Here is a 21871-nt window from a genome sequence, read left to right on the forward strand (position 1 = left end):
ATATTGCATAATTTATAAGAACTTGTAAATATATTTATACTAGCTTTTACCCACTTCTTCGGCCACGTAACACTTATGTTCACTGACCGATATCAAAATAAGCCTATGTCTTTCTCTATTTCAGCATACAGTGCCTACGAATATACTAAATTCATAGAGGTAGGGTAAGCTGTTAAAGCTTTAAGAGGCAACGAACAAACAAACAAACTCACTTCCACATTTACAACATTAGGGAAGATTGTTATTCCATCACGCTTCAACGGCAAAACGGATTTTACTAAAATTTTATATATAAACAAAATATATTCTGGATTAACACATTAGGTACGTTATTTCAAAGTTTTTAGTGTAGAAGGATAGAACATCACTATTCCAAGACACTGTCATAATTCTATTAATATTACAAATGCAAAAGTTTTGATGGATAGATATTTATAACTCTTGCACGCAAAAATTTCTGCTTGGAATTGAATGAAATTTAGTGCACGGGTAGTTTATATCCTATCTTAGCACATAGGACACTTTATGTATATTTTGTTGTTATTATTATCAAGTTTTGTTAAGATAATTTTATTATTAACTGCATTAAATTTGACAATTCAAACGTTTAAATTAACATGTCTATACATGAGCTGGATACTTTGTACAAATGCTATACTATTAAGACCTTTTGTAAGACTGTGTTCTGCAAATAAATTATTTGATTTTATTTGATTTCATTACTAATTTATGCGGTAGAAGTCACGGAATAATATAATAATAATAATAATATAAATTTACAAATATTTTCTCTTTATACTTGTATATAGGTGTCGCCCATATTCCTTTAGCCGTATAATACCAGAAACGCAAAATATTAAATTCTCATAATAACAGATTCTTAGTAATAATATATTATAGGTAACGTGAAAATTACTCGTATACAAATATTTCCAAGAAATACTGAATGTCAAACTCGAATTATCCAAGATGTTAATTCCATCAAACGCATCTCCAAATCAATAGTATGCTGATATTGAGTCAAATTTATGAACTTCTAAATTATTCATCACCACCTTTACAGTACTAGAAAACATTATTTTAATACTTACCTGTTTTTATACACCACAAGAGTGGCAAACAAGCATACAGCCCGTCTAATGATAAACGGTCACTGTAACTTATGGACGCCTGCAACACCCCTAGGTGTCACATGCGCGTTATTGAACCTGAAAAAACCTTCATATACCCTTTTTGAAGAACCCCTTACTGTACTCTTTAGATAAAACCTATTATTAACTTATTTTTTATTGATGATAATGGAATGATGGCCCCTACCTGTACTAGCGGTATACATAGGCGGGGCACCAGTGAGAAATGATAGATTTTTTATATTTTTTTTTTATACAACATAGAATGGCAGACAAACTGACGGCCCACCTGATGGAAAGTGGTAACCGTCGCCTATAGACATGAGCAGTACCATGGACATAACAGAGTATACTGTTTCGCCCATGATACCCCCCATGCGTTGCCATTCCTGAGGACTCAGATGTTATTCCTCTGTACCCTGTAAATTCACGCCATATCCCACCCTTCAAACCGAAATACAGCCATGCAAACACAATGAAGTCGATAGTCTTCAATATTTGTAATCCCTTCCCCTGCTATTAAATATTAGAATATTCTTCAAGCGGGTTCGTTCAAGTTTTCCATTCCTTGCACTTATTTTTTGTACTTTATAACTTTATTCGCGAAAAGTAATGATACCTATTCTTATTTCATCTCTACATGAAAAAAAATAAAAACACGATAAAATTCATAAATACATTGCACTACTCATAAAATCCAATTTTACAATAACATATCAGTTATACATACATTATATTTCATGCATTAAAAATTAGATAAAACGGCATATGGCGTTAATATGTAATTAACGTTTTTGGTTTGTTGTCAGAGATTTCTTTTTTTATATATTTTTTCTTTAATATACAGTCAGAAGTCTTAATTTCCTATTTTTTTTTTTTTAATTTAAATTTATTTTCAAATTTTACATTTTAATTTTTTTTAAATACTTATACAGGTATTATTCTCTAATAATGTGTTGTTTTCAAAAAATATATGGCTTTGTTATCATCAGAGCATTATTATTGAAAATATTGCTATAGTTTTCAATATTATTGTTATTTTGTCTTTCCTTCACTTGTGTAAACTTTAGTGGCTGTCAAATTACTGTTTAAGTGTGTAATTATGTATTGTTATAATAAAGAGAAGAAAATTAAAGAGATGGTATAGTTAAAAAACTATAATATACAGCTTACAATATATATATGTTCAGTATTCCCAGACATAATATATAGGTAGGTACATATATTGATACTCGTACATAGGAATAAAAAATACCACGCGGACAAAGTCGCGAGCATCAGCTAGTAATACATAAATATCTAAAAAGGCAAATTATGTTGAATTATTACCGATAGAATTCGTGTAACATAATATCATTGTACCAAAGGTAACTTAGAGACCTATAGTGTAAGCCATCTTTCTGATTTAAATTAAGTATCGTATATCTTCACGTGAGAAAAAAATTACTATGTAAAAAAATATAAACACAATAAAGATGGAAGAATTATGTTAAGCCATTTTGTGTAAATTCCTTTGTATAAAAGTAGCGCAACTTTCCCCCCGTCCCACATAATGCACTAACTAAGACAAATTTAGCTAAAGGTCCGAAAATGGACCCTTCCCTCAATTAAGCAATTAGGAGCGGTTAACCCTTTGAAAATTCAATAAACGCTCACTATAAAAGCAAACGGCATTTTTTATGTTAAAAAACTTGGTCCCACCTACTAAAGTATTTTTAAAGTTGAATGCCCAGCCAACGCCAGTTATAAAGTGTTAATTGTACTCGTAGTTTGCCTTCGCTGTCTGAATTTCACCAGTGGCAAGTTATTTCTTAAACCCCGCCCCCTGATTACATACCTCGCAAACAATTTACGATAATTGAAAATTGCTCTATATTTGGTGATTAGCGTAAATTAATGCTGCCTCTATAGAGGGATTTAGGATCTTAAATTATTACTATGAACTAGTTATATCTATTATTACATGAACAATCATAACGTTTGTTTGTTGCTTAAAAGTGCATTTTTAGTGACAAACAAACGCCACACTACTATCACAAAGTAATCACGCAGTTTTTGAGTTCACTAACAACCCACCCTGGCTTTACACAGATTTTTTAATTAAATATAGCCTATGCTACTCAGTGATAATGTAGCTTTCTCAAAATGAAAGAAATATTAAAATCGGTTACTTTATAAGTTTAAATCAACTCCCGGATTAAGTAACTACTTTATACGAATCATCATACAATTGTGTCATTTTGATTTTGCCAAGCTCGAAACACCGAGCAACCAATAAGAAGCCCGCTTAAAGGCTTCTTGTTTTGACGAGGGATATTTAATTATTTAAATATTTCTTCAATGTTTCTCAAATCGTCGTAAGCTGCCCGCGTGACAAAAGGTACTTAATGAGAATTTTCTTTAGGATTATTTTTATCAACTTTGAAAGGACGAAAACATTTGGCCGTTTTAAATCCACTTTAATGTCTGCACGAGCTTAAGAACCTTTTCTTTAAATGAGACATTTTTACATCCGCCTTTTTTTAGCCCTACGTTTTGCAATTCAACTTCCTATTTGAGAAGTAGTCGTAACCTACAGACGTTCTAGATACTGTATTTTTTTTTACTTTTCAATACTGTTGCCATTTAACGCGTTCATGGTGTATACTCGTAATTAGTTTTATTTCTCTTGATATTTTGGTGTACTTTTAAAACAACGACGAGTGTACAATATGGTCAAATATTATTTAACACAAGAAAACAAAAATTTTATATTTATAGTATATATTTTTTATAAACGAAACTCGCAGCAAGTCAATTCACTGTACACTTGACCAACTTTTTTTAATATAAGACTATTACTACAAAGTGAGATCTGAAATAAAATCTCATGTTAGAAATCGAGGAACTAGTTTACAGATATTTCAAGGTAGCTTATAACAATCTTATGAATCATGATAGTCACGTATCGGTGTGTTGTATATGACACCTTCATCGCTACCAAATATCATATTTGACAATACTTTACATTATTTTATTATTACGTGATTCGATACAGTTCAATTTATGAAATAACGTTTTGTTTATAAATGAATTTCCGTAATTAAAGATCTTGTTACACAAAAAAATCTTATAAATAATAACAAGCATGATTCGCCGTCATCGTCATATCCGCCATTCATTATTCACTGCTGAGCATAGGCATCTCTTATAGATTACCATAAGGAAAGGTCTTGATCTACTAGTATACACTAACACCTATCAGGCTATTCAAAACCATTGCCTAAACTAGTATAACGTCGTCCTACGTAAAGGTGTGAAATATATAGCAATATCTATATATTTTTGTTATAAGAGCTATATTTTTTATGGACGATAATAGAATGGTAACCCCTTCTGCGCTATCGGTATATGCTGGTAGCGCACCAGTGATACACGATATGGTGATGATGGAAGCAGGTTTGTTAGCCCATCGTGACGAATTTCACAAGAATTAACTACGATGGTTTCCAGGGAGAACCGCGTGGAGTTTGACTTGAGACGGTGTATTGCTAGCAATGGGGCTGCTAGGCTAACAATCCCTTCTCCCCAAATATTTATATATTGGCCCAGTAACGAATATATAAAATATTGATTATCTTACATATAATACCGAAATAAACATCAGAAGGGTATTATCATCCAGTCATCCGTCATTAATATCCAGAAAAAATCAGTACTCGTATATATATATATTACATCTAAGTGCTACCAATACTACTTATGTTTAGCTACTACACTATATTTACCTGTACAGAGTCGTCACTCAAGAACTGGTCTTCATCATCGGTTCTTGATTCTTCGAGGTACATTACTGTGATCTGTAAATATCTATAAAATACTAAATTATTATTTGTTTATTAAAATAATAAATTGTGCTACATAAGAGAAGAAAATACTGGTAAATAATGTTAATAAGCAACTCGAGTATTATTTTCTACTGCCCGAGGGAATCATTCTACATGCCACTAGAAGGGAGAGATATGTAAACAACCATAAGTTCGTCCCTTTACTTACATCCCAATCTTGTATCCCGAGACGTGATTTACAAAGTCTACGCGGACATAGTTGCGGGCACAGCTAGTATATTTGTAAATCTAATAAAAAAAAAATTATTAATAGCAAAGTTAAAGTTAAAACAAGAGCTTTTCTTTAGCTGTCAAAAACAGAAATTGAAATTTCTTACTATTATAACAATTATTTTGTATTCCATCAGTGGTACCATATTGAAGATGTCAAAGAGTTGTAGGTTATAGATAGAGTTAATAATTCTTAACAAAATGTTCCCTATTTTAATGTATTTAGGTTATGTTTATTAATAAATTGACAGACGTGATCAAAAAAATGGTAATATTCAAAAATATATTTATATTAAATTGTAATTTGGTACGTAGTAATAGAAATTTCTTGTAACCATATTTCTTATAAAGAATTTTATTATAAGGATAAACTTATTTATAGCTTATGTTGACATATTGTAATACCAGGTATCTTATAGGGTATTATAATATATATACCACGCTCAATCTAATATTTTAATTGATGTACGTTTTTGTTTCACACAAATCAATAACTATCTTGAAAATTAGTACATGACAATACAGATTTAAAATTCTAATAATAATATTTACACAGAAATAGATATTGTTCGAGATCACAATATCTCTTTTATGTTTTCCGCTTAAGTTTTTTAGTATGACGAGAAACAATTCAATAATGAATCCTCTAAAATTGCATTTGTTCAATTGTATATGAAAGTAAAATTTATCCAAGAACAAAAAGTCCAGGCGAACTATTAAAATTGTATATTATTGAAACTTTCTTTAAAGATCAATAGACAATTTACAAGAAAAAAGTACAATCGAACTTTTATCCTAATTCTCTTTGAAATCTACTGATAAAGAGCATCGATCAAGTCTTATCCAAATCATACATACAGAGCACAACAGAACAATACATTGAAGTCAAATCAGTAATTACAAAGTAACAATAGATCTGAGCTAGGTATTGCCGCAGATTACGTAATAGTGGTTCTACTATTCTATATTAAATCCCTCCATCCAGTAACAATTAATTAATGCACATAATATAGGTATAGATAGACTTACATAACCTTATGGGTTAGGTACCCAGAATTAATCAATAAATATTAAATAATATATATAATAAATATTAATAATATTACATAATATTATTAATATTTTCTTCGTTCATTGTCACTTTCCAAAAAAAAATATATATATACATATATATACAAACATATACGTATATAAAAGTACACATATAACAGGCGAGAATGACGGAGGAAAAGGAAGATAGAACACCAGAAAATAGTACTAAAAAGAGAAATGGGTTTAAGAGAAGTTTTAAAGCTAGTAAGAATTTGAGCACACCGAATAGAGGCAGGTAGTGAGTTCCATAGGCGAACTGCCTGAACAGTAAAGCATATAGAATAAAAGGAAAAAGAATAAAGAATTATATACACATAGCAGTTAACTGTGAAGGACCCTAGTTTTTATGTGTGTTTGACTACAACCACTCGTCTCCTACAATTACTTACTTAATGATTACTGCTATAATTAGATATTTATTAAATAATAATCAGTAAGCTGTACTTTCGTATTAATTATGTATTACTTTAAAAAAAATGTTAAATTCCAACGTCATATTTTATTCAATATATAGTAAATTATAATTATTAAAATTTTTACTCTCCTATAGGGCGACTGACTTAATGTTTTCCCTTGCATTAAACATGACTACCCTAAAGTTATTCTAAGCGGAAACTTTTTATCCATTGATCAATATTATTACAGAGTCTTGTCAAAATTAGACTCGCTTTCCAATTTTGTCGATATCCTTATAAATATACAAAGTAAAAGATAACTTGATATTTTATGTTAATAAACTTTGTCTTAATTAAATTATTTGCAAAGTATTAAAACAATATTAAGTACCAAACAATAACATAATAACTCATTAACGGCCTACTGCTGGTCCAACGAGCTTGGTATATTGGCGCGATTTTATTTCAGGTTTTTCTCATTAATATGAATTATACAGACACTACAGATATTTTGAAAATATTAATACTATATTTTATTGTCAAGGAAGTGTCTATTATATCACCAAAAAACCGTAATGCAATTTTTCTTCTGGCATGTTGTTATTAATATGTATTTCTTAATGATCCTCTATATGTTTGGTTTAAAGAATATTGTCTAATAAAGTAACTATGAATTTAAATATAAATTTTCATAATCTGAAAATTTCACACGTGAAATATAACAACTAATCGACTATATAAATAATCTATTTTAAATTTCCAACACCAATATTTCCGAACCGATATGATATTGAAGGCTACCTTCAAGAAAAGAGCATATTCCTCTTTAAAAGGCTGGCAGCTCATCTGCAATGCCTCTGGTGTTGTGGATGCTCATAGGTGGCGGTAGTCACTTACCATCAGATGAACCGCATGCTATAAAAAAATGTTAAATGTAATTTTTCCTCTTCTTCTAGACAGTTTTTTACGTCAAATAATATATCAAATAACAGTTCTACCTGATGGTGCATTGATGGTGCAAAAGAAAGAAACTTATATATGTAATTTAAAAAAAATACTGTTTAACAAGAAAAATGTCAAAATTTCAATTAAAGCACGGTTGCCTAGATATTTTCTTAATTGTAACAAAACAAGGCATGAAAGAATGCTGAAATGGCAATGGGCTGATCACATAGCTAGAAGAACCGACAACCGATAAGGAACAAAAGTTCCTGATTGGCGGCCCTGTTCAAGCAGATGCAGTAACCTCCACCCCTCCACTACATGAAACGACGATATCAAATGCATTGCAGGGAGCTAGTGGATGTAAGGACCGTTCCTTATATCAGTCTATGGAGGGAGGGCTTATATTTAAAAGTGGAGAGTTACCAGCTGATATAATGATGATTATAATATTATATCAGCTTAAAATAAGGCTGGTATTTTGACGTATGTAAAAGTATTTATTTATTGTATTTTATTTAGCTCTCTAATGTACCAAAAATATAAAAATATGCAAGGGGAATTAGAAAAATTCAAGTGAAATACTAAAAAGTAAGTATTGCACTAATATACTCTGATATTTTAAAATGAACGGCTAGTAAAATTTATTTTACTTTTAACATAAAAACTATCTTTTTGGTTGAGCCATAAAATTTTGATATATGGTATCACAGACTTTTTTGTAAAGCTAAAAGTAAATATATTTGCTATAGGTTTCATTTCTTTATTTCAAACTGTCCAGGCGGCGCACATTATATAATTGAATTTGACTTCAGTTACATTTATTGTGATTAATTATTAATAATATATATTTGCCAAAATAAAATGTCTACATTTATATATGTTTTAGCTTCTTTAGAACTTTTGAAATCGAATCAGTAATACCAGAGATTACCCCGAATATACAAACTCACAAATTTTACCTCTTAATAATTAGTATTTATAAAAATAACTATTGTAAAAGATAAAAAATAGCATAACAGAGTCTATTTTATTACAAAAGTTTAATATAATTTCATTCCGTCCGGTTTCTTATAGAAATTAATAATTCTTACCTATTCTGTAAGTCATATTTCTAAAGTTATGGGTAATTTCCCGTAAGCCACAAACTTATTTTCTTACAAAGGAACTCTGCAAAAGATTTTAGATGGAGCACTAAAATTCTGAGGTGACTAACATTAGATACCTATTGTGTCTAATTCTAGACTTCACAAAAGACTTAATTAAACGAACACATACACCTAGCACGGCGCAGCAGTACACTAACTTAGCTTCTAATTACACTTTGAAACCAGCATACTAGTCTTGCCGATAAGTAGCATCGGTCTACATCGAAATCTAACAGGTTTACAGAGATTTAGACAAAGAATTCCAATTAGTATCAACATTGTAAAATATTTTATCAATTTTTTTATCTGTGAGTCGTACATTTACGCAATAAGTGTACATAGTGATATGAAACTTTAGGAGATTTTTTTATGACTAGAATAAAATTTACGCTGAGGATTATCTCTCAGATGGATTTTGATGGGGTACGCGCCGCAGTATTAGACAACCCAAAAATCCCCGAAATGAAACACCGCATACGAAAGACTGAGTATAATGTAAAAAAAATATTACAATACTAAGTATTTCAAATCTACAATGCTAGAACCTGATTTCCAGGGAATTAAATTGTAGCGTGTTGTTGTTTAGAACAGAGCGTCATCTACTATCAGCTTTGGAATTAAAACAAAATAATAATTCTATCTCCGCACAAATCATTAAGTTAACCTAACTAAATTCTTTGTAAAGTACATATACAAAAATATATAAAAGTATATAAACAATCAATTTATATTTATTTATTTTATTTTATTTAACACTTTATTGCACCAACATAACATGATTTGTTAAAACAATTTTCAATAAGTATAGTGTAGTACAAAAGGCGGTCTTATTGCTAAGCAATCTCTTCCAGACAACCTTTGGGTAGAAAGGATTAAAGCATAAGTAGGTAGGTGGCGCGTTAAAAAAGATAGATTTGTAAAAAATAATATTTGTGACAGCATAGTCATATACATATACATACATAAATAAACACATACAACCAAACATATACATATATATACATACACATACACATATAAATATATATACATACATATACATATATACGCATAAATACACATAAATATACCATATTAATACACATATATATAACACACATAAAACTGGAAATACGTAGGACTAAGTGATTATAAGGATAGGTAGTGGGCTTTAACTAAGTTTTTAAAAATGGGCAACGATTGAGCGCACCGTATAGAGGTAGGGAGTGAGTTCCACAAACGAACTGCTTGCACGGAAAAGGATTTGGAGTAGAAAGAGGAAGAATGGGTAGGAATTATGAGTTGGAGGTTGTCAGTACTACGTAAAGAATAAGAATTAGAATTGCTCTCTCCAAGAAACATAAAACGTTCTTTTAAATAATGAGGTGTAACTGGATTAAAGAGAATTGAGTAAAGAAGGGAAAGGATGTGCCAGTTACGACGAAGACGGATAGAGAGCCACTTGAGTCGTGTACGACATTGGGATACATGGTCATATTTGCGAAGTCCAAATATGAACCGTATACATAAATTTTGAAGACGCTCAAGTTTATTTAACTGCTCTTCAGTGACATTTGAATAACAGGAATCGGCGTAGTCAAGGATGGGGAGGAGCAATGTATGAGCAAGCGCAATTTTGGTATCCATAGGAAGAACCTTACGCAACCTGTAAAGGGATCCAGTTGCCGCAAACATCTTCCTGCTAATCTCAGCAATCTGAGGTGACCAGGATAAAGTACTATCAAAACAAATGCCGAGATTTTTAACGCGGTCGCTGTAGTTTAACTTCATTCCATTAAAAACTACAGAAGGAAGGTCATTCAAAGCCATTCTGGAAATGTAACTAGGGCTACCTATGATTATAACCTGGGTCTTGGTCGGATTTACAGCAAGACCATAGGATTTGCTCCAGACAGATATACGTTCAAGGTCTTCGTTTATTGTATTTACTGCAACAGAAATATTAATAAGAGGAGCCCGGCAGTAAATTTGAAGGTCGTCTGCATAAAGATGGTAGGAAGACCGAAGCTGAGACGTGATATTGTTGATAAATAAGGCAAATAAAAGAGGAGATAAGACGCCACCCTGGGGCACGCCCGCAGATGTACTGCACCAAGATGACAAAGAGTCGTTGATACGAATACGCTGCCGACGTCCAACCAGGTAACTACGAAACCATTCAATTGCCGTTGGAGATATGTTGAGAGAAGTCATCAGTTGCAACAAAATGTCGAAATCGACGGTATTAAAAGCATTACTGAAATCTAATAATGTTAAAACTGTCAGCTCTGAGCTATCCATTCCGAAACGGATATCATCAGAGATCTTTACAAGAGCAGTAGTCGTGCTGTGACCTGCGCGGAAACCAGATTGCAAAGGATTAAGAAGGTTATTTTTGGACAGAAACAAGTTGAGTTGCTGATGTACTAACTTTTCCAGAGCTTTGGAAAGGAAGGGAAGAATGGATATAGGTCGATAATCCGAAAAAACTGTGGGGATATTTTTTTTAGGTAGGGGGATAATAAAGGCTTCTTTCCAGATATGAGGAAAAATACCTGAGGATAATGAATTATTAAAGAGAAAAGTAATAGTTGGCAGCAGGATATCAAGGATAGGCATGATCATAGCACGACTGATGTTGTCAGTACCCAGAGCATTAGAAGATATTGACAGTAAGCTTCTCTCAACATCACAATCGGACAATTGTCCGAAAACAAAAGGAGTGTAATCAGGAGTTGGAAGCGAAGAAAGATAATACAGTGTTTTTAATTTGTCATTAGGAACAACAATAGAAGAGGAACAAAAATGTCTATTAAGATTCTCAATATCAATACTAGTGGAACTCTCATTGTGTTTTTTTCCAACTCCTAAAGATTTAAGAAATTTCCAGACTTTTGCTGGATCTCCATTCTCAACAGATTTATGGATGTGGCGACGTTGGGCCTCCCTACACATCTTATTGCAGAGATTTCTGATGCGCACGTAGTTGTCACGATATCTGTCTGGGTCTTTTTTAAATTTAGTTTTAGCATTATTTTTCTTGTTTATGATAGCTCTAATATCCTCAGTGAGCCAGGGCGCAGGCAGATGTCGGACTCTGACGGAACGGATTGGGGCATGCCGATCATAAAGGTCAAGAACGAGTTGATTAAATTCTTGTATCTGTATGTTTACACAACCTATATTTGCAATAGATGACCAGTCACACTCCGATGCATCTTTTCGCAAACGGTCCATGTCAATGGCCCCAAAATTGCGCTGCATGAGGATTCTACGCTTTAATTTAGGAGGACGGATTTTATAGGAAAGGTATAAGAGATTATGAAAGGAAAAAGCATCAGCGGTGTGCTGACCAAACTTGGAAACATGTTCGGGAGATGATACAAGGATTAGGTCAAGTAAGGAAGGATTGCAATTCGGAAAAAAATGGGTTGCTTGGAGAGGCAAAATATTTAAATTACAAGCACTGGCAACAGACTTAAGACGGTAAGCTCGGCTATCATTTTTCAACAGACAGGTGTTAAAATCACCCATGATGATCGTGTGATTGAAAGATGGGGTAAGGTTTTCGAGGAGATATTCAAAAGAGGAAAAGTAATCTACAGAAGAGGAAGGGCTATAGAAAACACCTAGAAGGACTTTGGAGTGGGATAAGGTGATTTCAAGAAAAAGGAATTCCGCTTCATTAGAGGAGTTAGAGGAACAAACGATATTAAATGGTATATGAGTACGAAGATATATGGCAACACCACCACCACCTCTACCGGTGCGATCACAGCGAATAAGATGGAAACCAGGAAGGGAGTAAGCGATAGAAGGAAGACAAGGTTTCAGCCAAGACTCCGACACAAATATAGCATGAATATTGTTATCAGTAAATGAGTCTAACATGTCAGAAAAATGGGCAGGAATACTTTGAGCATTAATATGTACTGCATTGAAATTTTTTACTACATCCGAAAATGTAGTATGCAAAGTTTCGTCTAGAGGAATGTTAATGCTATGAAAACTGTCATCACTAGAAGAGGAAGAGGAGGAAACTGATATAGAAATATCATTTATATCATTGTCCATAAAATGTGTGTGATATATAATTAATAAACAAATATATTATTTATATAATAATAAAAATCGTATAAAATATATAACGTTAAAACATCTACCCGCCAGTGGTTTGTCAGAATTGGTATACAATAAACAACAAATATTCATAAATAAAGCAAATATTGAAAACACATTATCACAACAGAAAGAAGAAAAAAAAAGGAAAGAAAAAAAAAATACATAATTGTTCAGTTAAAATGGAGTACACAGGAATAAATTAAATATAAGTGGGCCCGGATACGTACACCCCGCATGCAGTTATTTGTAGTAATATTAATAGTATATTAGATATCATTCTATATTTTGGCTGTTAAACCCATTCTATAAACTTCTATAAATTAGATAAAAACTAATTATTGCATGTAACGGAATACATAAAAAAAAATAACTACACAAAACAATTAATCAGTACTGGCAATAATACACACCCAAAATCTACCTGCTTATTTCTAATAATTCGATCTGTTATTCTATCTATACCCAGTTTCATTAAATATTCATTACATCTGACAGTTGAAAATACGGAGCTAAATAAATACAAGTAAACTTCTAGCGGCATTTGATGCAACAAATTTGTAAAATATTACAAGTGTTTTGTTGTGTTATAATACAAAAATGTGAATGAAAAGGATTTAATAGAAGTATAAAGATACAATGAGAATGAGCCAGATTAGTAGTTAGTGAAAATTGACAGATTTGATGTTACATTGCTTAGCACTTAGTAAATAATAAAAAAAACAACAAGATTATCACTATTAAGCACAGAATAATGTAAAATATGGACATATGAAATTATAGTATAAATAAATAGGGCCAGCCATAAATAAAGTCATGAAATAAATAACCATCTACCAGCAGAGCGAAAATAACCAAACACCCACTTACAAAAAAAAAAAAAAAACTAAATTAATTAAAATATTAACTTATACAATTCTAAATTCTTTTGGTAACTCGCTTAGTGCGACTCAATCCAGCCTGATCCCGCCTATCCATTGTCTTCGAAGCGGCCGAAACACTTGCTGGCAATTTGACCTCACCAGTACCTGTACCCGGCAATGAATCGATTAGACGATTCAACTCAGTAATTGAATTTAAACGTCGTCTCTTACCGTCTGGTCCATCGACAATCACCGATCCATCACGAGTCCAGCACTTGGATATACCAAAATGCTTCCGAGCCGCCATAAAAGCGACGTGTCTGCCCTTGGTAAGAAATTCAGAGAAAGTGATGCCACTATTCTTGAGCCCAGTTTTTGAGAACCAAACTTTGTCCTTAATTTCAAGATTGCGAAACTTCACCAAAATTGGCCTAGGCTTCTCACCAGACTTACGTCCCATCCTGTGGCTGCGACTGATGGAATCTTCAGTGATGGGTAGATTGAGTCGCTCAGTAATAATTTTTATCACCTCTGAAGATGTGTCTTTGCCGCTGTCCTGAACACCATGCACAAGAAGGATTTTGCGACGGTTGCGCATTTCAAGCTGGTCTTGCTGCTTGGCGATAACCTCAACCTGTTGTTGTAGAATCTTCAATGTAGCTAAGATGGAGGACTTGAAATCGCTGAAGTCCGTTGCTAATGAAGCAAGGGTAATCGGTGCAGTACTAGCCTTGTGAAGATCCTCCTGAAATGCCGCCATCTTACTTGAGAAATGTTCCTTCATTTGTTCTAGAGATTCTTGAATTGACTCCATTTCTTTATTAAGGAAAACTAGAGAGGAGATAACGTAACCACTGGCAGATAACAGCAGTAATTAAAGTTGGTACATAAATTTAGATTAAAATAAATAATAAAAACAATTAAAATGTATTTATAAAGTAGGCAACTTATTTATACGTCTGTCTTGTACAACTACCCGCGGGGAAAAAAGATATATTATAGATGGTTTATATAGAATTTTTTTATATAGAATTTGTTATTGGTTAAAAATTATCGCGATAACAAAGATGATTGAATTACACAAAGTTATTTTTCATACATTAAGTACAAAACTACTTCATAATAAATCTTTTGTGGTACAAATACAAAGAAGTATACAATAAAAAAGGAATATATGTTTTTTTTTTTAATTTTTTCTACTTTTTACCTTTCAAAAAGAACATAAAGAATGGAGAATTATTTTTAATAATATATGAGTTAATTAGGTAAGTTATGTAAGTACTTTTCTAACTATTTATACGAGTACAGTCAAATAGTAATATATCCGTGTTTAAATCTAAATAATAAAAAAGTTAATTTGATATCCGATACAAGAAACCATGAAGCCATACTCAAATATGCCAACTCATGAAGGGCACTGTGGGCGTTACGGAGTAATTTGTAATGTCCAAGGACACGTCCTTCGTGCCATAGTTAGCACTTTCTATTAGTGAATTATTTCTCTAATGCAATTATAATTTCATAAACAAACAAAAAGTAATGAAATAGAACGTTTACTTTTACACGTTCTTTTATATCCACATTATCAATTTTATTAATTTTTAGGGCCTTAAGCTGTACCGCGCTCAAAAGTTAATTGCTCATGAAATAATTCATGTTAAAAAGTTGAAAACCACTTTATTTGAATAAATATCATACTGTTAGTATAGTTGTAGGTAAGTTTCCTATAATACAAATAATATTTAAAAAAAAACACAATCACACCTTCGATTACATGATGGTATTTTGCATTACAAACACACACTGAAAGAGACTAATGTATAAATAGAAATACCACTGTCATTAATAACAAATGGGCGAAATGATTAAAATATTAGATATAAAGAAGATCAATGGTTCCGAAAGAGAACTCAACAAGGTTAAAAGCCTGTCTGTTCAACTTTAGGTACCCTAGTCAAATTGAAAAAGTCCATAATAGGGCTGCTCTGTATCGTATATAGTCTTCACAGGTATTTAAATAAATGGAAATAAAAACGAAAAATTGCATTGTGAACTTTGTTTTTATTTACGATCCTAATATATTTCTAGATATCCATATTGTGGTGCATAATAATATTATAAATCAAAAATATTCGTTGAAAACAATATTGCATGTGATTGCACTTCGTTATTTAATAAAATTATACGATAGTCAATTTTGTATACAGATATTTCATATATTTACCATAACTAAGAAATAAAACTAAATGTCAACCCTATATAGAGCGAGCCGAGATCGTTCTTATCAGTATAATTAAGACTTAGGTACCTACCCTTTTCATTGGCTTCTCTTTAGACTTCAGAACGAAGTTAAGTTGGTAGGTAAATTGAAAAGTTTCCCCAATAACACCGCCAACTTTTAACCGAGAGCAAACATAATATGCTTCATCGTTAATTTCTATTGAATTCAATTTCTATTTAATTTTACATTTTCATAATTTAAGTACCAACACTACTGTTTATCCAACAGCTTTGTTTATAATTTTCTTTCATATAAATTATTCAAACATAGACCGTAAATAGATATAATACAAATGTTCCCCTGTACGTGAAATAAAGTAAACGAATGCTAAAATTAATATATAATGTCTTTTCTTTTATTCTTAACCCTTCTTTAAAATTTTAGTTATCTAAGTTAAACATTTGCGAAAATACGTTATGAAATATACGCTCAGACTTCTTACTAAAAATTCTGTAATAAGTATTATTACAGAATCTTTAAGTATATGCAAACAAAAAGGATAAGCAAGCTGAAGTGGCAATGGGCTGGTCACATAGCTCAACGAACCGACAACCGATGAGAAAACAAGGTTCTTGAATGGCAACTCCGTACGAAAGCAGTGAAGGACGACCCCTTACTATATAGAATATCGACTTCAAATGCATTGCAGGGAGTCAGTGCATGCAAGTGGCCTAAGATCGTTCTTTATGCCAGTCTATGGTAGAGGCCTATGTTTAGCTATGGACGGATAATAGCTAAGATAATGATTACTGAAAACATATTTTACACATGTAAGTAAATAGCTCGCTCGTAAATAGCTACATTATATCGTCTAAAATAATTATGCTCCTTTGCAACATCAGTCATTCATATTTTGTTTCTCATTCTTCAAGAATCGTGTCTACAACTCAACATTTATACATAATTTGCCAAGAGTTCTAAAGAGAGAAGCATTATTTTATTGTATATAAAAAGAAGTCAATTTATAATAACTGACGACTTTGTCCTTACAAGCGGGAAATGTTCACTGGCTAATAATGTTTAAAACGTGTATGTGATTAGTAAATATGTAAATTGACATTAAAACATATGTGAATAAACATAATAATTGATTAAGTCTTTTATTTACTGAGAGGTGACCACAAAAAACTTATATTCACATATATAACATTAATAATAGTATAAGAATTTACATGTTCATGACTGTGTAATTTTACTACCATGACATATAGTTTATTATATAATCCAAAATTTCGTCTGTCATACTCGTGAACGGATGCTACTTATGGGGACTGCTCTTATTTGCGTGCTTACTTCGCATTAAATAGTACATATAAATAGAACTCAATGCTAATTATAAACACAGTACCCGTACAAATTAGCCATGTGTGACCCCGGCATAAAATAGGCCGCCCCTTCCTTTCTCATGGGTGTCGTAAGAGTCAAGAGACTAAGGAAAGGCGAGGGATGGGCAGCAACGTCCCTCTTAAAACTGCTCTAAAAACCTAACTACGGTTGCCAACCTGCCTGCCAAATGTGTCAATTACTGGCAAAACTCCCGTTATGGGTAAGACTGTTAAACAGTGGACAGTTAATGGCTGGAAAAAACCCATACAAATGTAAAATTATATTGTACATAAACGAACTGAAAAGAGTAATTGTTGAGTTTCTTGCGAGTTTTTCTTAGCAGATAGTAATATTCCGTACCTAGCAGTAGAATCTCAAAAAAATATTATTACAAACTGCTTGTAGTCTAGTCTATTAGAATAAAGATTATATCTATTCTATTCTACAAAATATTAACAAATAAATTGAGATTTCCTTGTTTTTTAAGTCGTTTATAACAAAAGAAGGAGATTCTCAATTCGTGAAAAAATTATAATATATTTATTATCAGTTAATCAGGCTGAATTTGACCTTATCTAATATTCTTCATCATTACTGTATCAAAATAATTCATGAATGCTTTTAAAAAGTTATTTCGTAAATTGATTAACAGTCTCCTCGGCACAAGGGTAAGCATGTTGCTTCACGCAAAATAAGTCTAGAAATCGATTCACAAACGGACCAATTTTAAAAATAGACCTTTCTAAATTGATCTTGTAAGATATCTTAGTTTGAATAAGACTAGTTATTTTATGTTGTATTATGTAGAAATTATATTTTTTTTTTGTATTAAATGGCAACATTTTTTTATTGTATGATAGTGGAATGGTAACACCGTCTGCATTACCGGAGCACCAGTGAGAGATGATAGATGAAGTTAATAATAGGTCACTTGACCCATCATGAATTCATCAAGAATTTATAGTTTCAAAACGGTAGAACCGTGTAGAGGTCACTCTGGCAGATTAGTATTGCTAATAATGGGGCCGTTAGACTCCATTACTAATACTAATAATCTTTTTCACCCCAATAGTAAAGACATTGGTCTAACTATAATAATCATTGTTTTTAAATCCTAATTAAATTGTAAATAATTATTATATTTTATTATTACACATTAAGTTAAAAACTGTCTCAACAAAGTTTATACCTTGTAATTATTGTTTCTTTTTTACATATTCTCGTATATATATATATATCAAACAATCAGTTTACACACACACATATATATATATATATATATATATATATATATATATATATATATATATATATATATATATATATGTGTGTGTGTAAACTGATTGTGTAATTACGCAAATTATGAAAACTATTTATGGCTTAACATAAATGTAATTTGACTATGATTGAATCAAGCTATACGTTCTCTTAAAAAGAAATAAATAAATCTAATTCAAACAATGTTCGTGGGAGAAAATGAAACCTGCAAAAGGTTCAAAGGAAATATACAATTATAATTAAAAAACATTAAACACAAATGCCGGAGAGAAAGACGAAAAGGATTAGAAGGTGGCGTCAGTTTAGAATTAAATTAAATTATTAGAAGCAATATAAACCTATAAACAAGCAAGAGAAACGTCTGCATTCCACAAAATGAAGGTTTATAAGTTAATATCGCGAAATGAACCCCAGTCATGGAAACAAAAGGAAAGTAAGTAATTATCCCTAAGCGGATTATTCACCTACCTGAATAATTCCCTCGTCCAATAAAATAGTATTACAATATAACAAATAATTGATTATATGTTTACCTTTATATACTAACTATAATAGCTGGCTTCACCAGCGTATGTGATGTCTATTTGTTTACCAAATGTCATTCAAATCAGTTATTTATGTATGGTTGACTAGTTAACCTTCAATGTCTTCACTTATTCGCATTTATAATATTACTGTCTATATTCCGCGGCTTTGCTCATGGTTTTATTATTTATTTTTAGTATTAAATAACTAATATAATAAATATGAAAGTTTATTAAAATGTTTATATATTTGTTATTCAATGACGCTTAAACGGCTTAACAAAATTGAATGAAATTTGGTATATATCCAAACTAATTCACGTGGACTAAGTCGCGGTAAATAACTATCCATATCTTAATTTAGAATATAGTCTATGTACAAAATTTAATTTAAATTAAATTCAATTTTTAATACGTTATTAAAAAACAAACACTCAAATGTATAGAAGTTTTATTTTTCTCATTATAATACTTGTAATGTAATACAATAATAATAAAGATACATTTTCAACATTATAATTGTAAGAGCATAGATAAAACATACGTTTTTCTTATGTTAAAAATGTTTCTTATTTTTTTATTTAAAACGTAACAATTTGATCGTTAAATACTAACGCAGTGGGTCTAGTTTTTAGTTGATACGAGAAGTTCAAAATTTATTACATAATTTTGACCCCTTATTCCTTAAGATTAACATTCAATGTTAAGATAAAGTTTGTAATAATAATATTATAAGAATAAAGACATACTTTTATGTGAAATTGACATTGGTTTCAGTCACAATATAAATCTATCTGTATACAAAAATGTATTGAAACAATCCACTCAACTGTAATTGAGTAACAAACTTCAAATCCCATTAGTAAGATAAAGTATGTACATAAGTATCCCGATATCCGATCCCTAAACCCTCATACCGCCACGGAACTGGTGAGTTCGTACTTGTTATTCAATAAACACTTAAAACAAGTCAACAATCATTAACGCTGCCAAAGTAATCAACTTTTTATTATATCTGACAGTCGTTACGGCCACTTATCGCTTAAGGTCTTTAATCGAAACTGTTAATTGATGTTTACTGAGAAAGGTACACGCCTCCAGATCCCCCTCTCATGCCAACTTCTCAGTGATACCCACGAAGCCCTCCCCGTAGTTACAAACAAAGAACCGTATTATTAATAAAGCAGCGTTACGGGGTAATCCCTGTTTATAATTTACTTAACACAGATATTTATTATCAGTTCGGACGCTTAAATTCATGAAATGACTTTACAAAATACCCTTTCCTGGGTAACTTTTTCTTGAGTAATACTTTAGGGGAAGGCGAAAAGGATAGACCCAAGCCGGCTTTCAGTTAATTTACAGTGTCGTGTAACCCTTTAGTACTATCGAGTCTATATTATTAGGATGATTGTTTAAAGGAAAGGGTTGATTGTTTTAGGAAAAAGGCTTACTTGAAACGATTGTTTGGTAGATTTCTTAAGACAATTTCAGTTTGATCGTATCAAGATACTATGACAAAAATTATGTACCGAGAAATATTTTACTTAAAATTATCAGCAATTAATATAATAATAAAATATAGTAATAAAATTGTTAACCTTAAAACATTTCAGCAGTGAAATGATGTGGCTTTCCTATTTATTTCTTTATGGTTACAATAACGTATAAGTTGTATGTTAAAATTTAATTGGTTTCTGGCTAATAATACTGATAGCTGATGTATAAGTAGTATACAGAAAATATATCAAGTAGCTGATGATTATTATTCTTATGACTAATATACAGTTCTTGAATTACAAAACATACATTATACAATACAAAACTCATAGCAGTTAAGAGATAAATCAATTATTCATCTATATTTTCCTTGAAATTACTTTCTTGGTGTCTTAAGAACATCAAACCTATAAAAAATAGTACAGAATTAGCAACTGGGTCAAGCTTTTATCGAAGACCGAATATTTGAATTCCCAAAGTCAACCAGTCTATTCATCATTAAACTTGAAATTCACAAAGACAGATAGTGCTGCACTACTATAACCATAGAGAAAGACGCAGGTAGATGACGTCAATGCCTCAGTTTATAACAAAACTAAGTATGTTTCTTGTATAAAATAATAACACCTTATTTATAAGCTACTTTAAAAATGAAGACTTAATGACATGAAATTCCCTACCACACCAAAGCTTTTAAAAAATTTCCCTTGTACCTGATGATGTTTTTATCAAAACTTTTTTTCAAAGTACATTCCTAGTGATAACGAAGTCCAAAAAGAGCCTCGAGAAGATGCTTATTAAAAAATACACGCAAAATACATCCAGTTACTACATCTATTTATGTCTATCTTTACTTGAAATCTACGGCTATAACGTTCCCAAATAGCCGACGACTTTAACTGTCCTATTGGTGTGACGGGGTCCCGTGTTGGTGTCATCCTTTCAGCACAGTGCATGTCCAATTCTTCATATGTGCAGATAAATGTGAAGTTCACAATTGTTACTACTATTATAAATATGAATGCGTGTTTATTTTACTTGGTTATTATGTCTTAAAGTACGCATGTTTGGTACTATTTGGAGCGAAAATCCTTTATTACTTTACTACTTTTAATATCAGTTGATCGATTAAATCAACCGCCCAATCAATCGATCGTGACGAGGCGTGCATGCCTAGTGCCATATATCGTCGTCTTC

At 31.5% G+C, this 21871-nt stretch overlaps 2 protein-coding genes across 2 annotated transcripts in view; both read right to left on the bottom strand.

The window, feature by feature from the left end:
- LOC128201056 (uncharacterized) overlaps positions 1 to 12047 on the bottom strand; it is a 47344-nt gene extending 35297 nt beyond the window's left edge. The window contains exons 1-2 of the mRNA XM_052896639.1: positions 11339 to 12047; positions 10445 to 11137 (exon numbers count right to left, since the gene is read on the bottom strand). Of these exons, the coding sequence (XP_052752599.1) occupies positions 10445 to 11137; positions 11339 to 12047 (1402 nt within the window). The remainder of the gene's footprint in view (positions 1 to 10444; positions 11138 to 11338) is intronic.
- A 1481-nt stretch (positions 12048 to 13528) lies between these two features.
- On the bottom strand, positions 13529 to 14748 carry LOC128201065 (uncharacterized). Its single transcript, XM_052896661.1, has one exon. It carries the CDS (start codon positions 14577 to 14579, stop codon positions 13821 to 13823), a length of 759 nt encoding a protein of 252 aa, XP_052752621.1. The 5' UTR covers positions 14580 to 14748; the 3' UTR covers positions 13529 to 13820.
- Between the last annotated feature and the right edge of the window lie 7123 nt (positions 14749 to 21871).

This window comes from Galleria mellonella, unplaced genomic scaffold, assembly GCF_026898425.1.
Source record: "Galleria mellonella isolate WM207_F2 unplaced genomic scaffold, CSIRO_AGI_GalMel_v1 utg33, whole genome shotgun sequence".
NCBI classification, from domain to species: domain Eukaryota; kingdom Metazoa; phylum Arthropoda; class Insecta; order Lepidoptera; family Pyralidae; genus Galleria; species Galleria mellonella.

Coding starts and splice junctions, on each gene's coding strand:
- LOC128201065 (XM_052896661.1), bottom strand. CDS start 14,579: ATGGAGTCAATTCAAGAATCTCTAGAACAAATGAAGGAACATTTCTCA.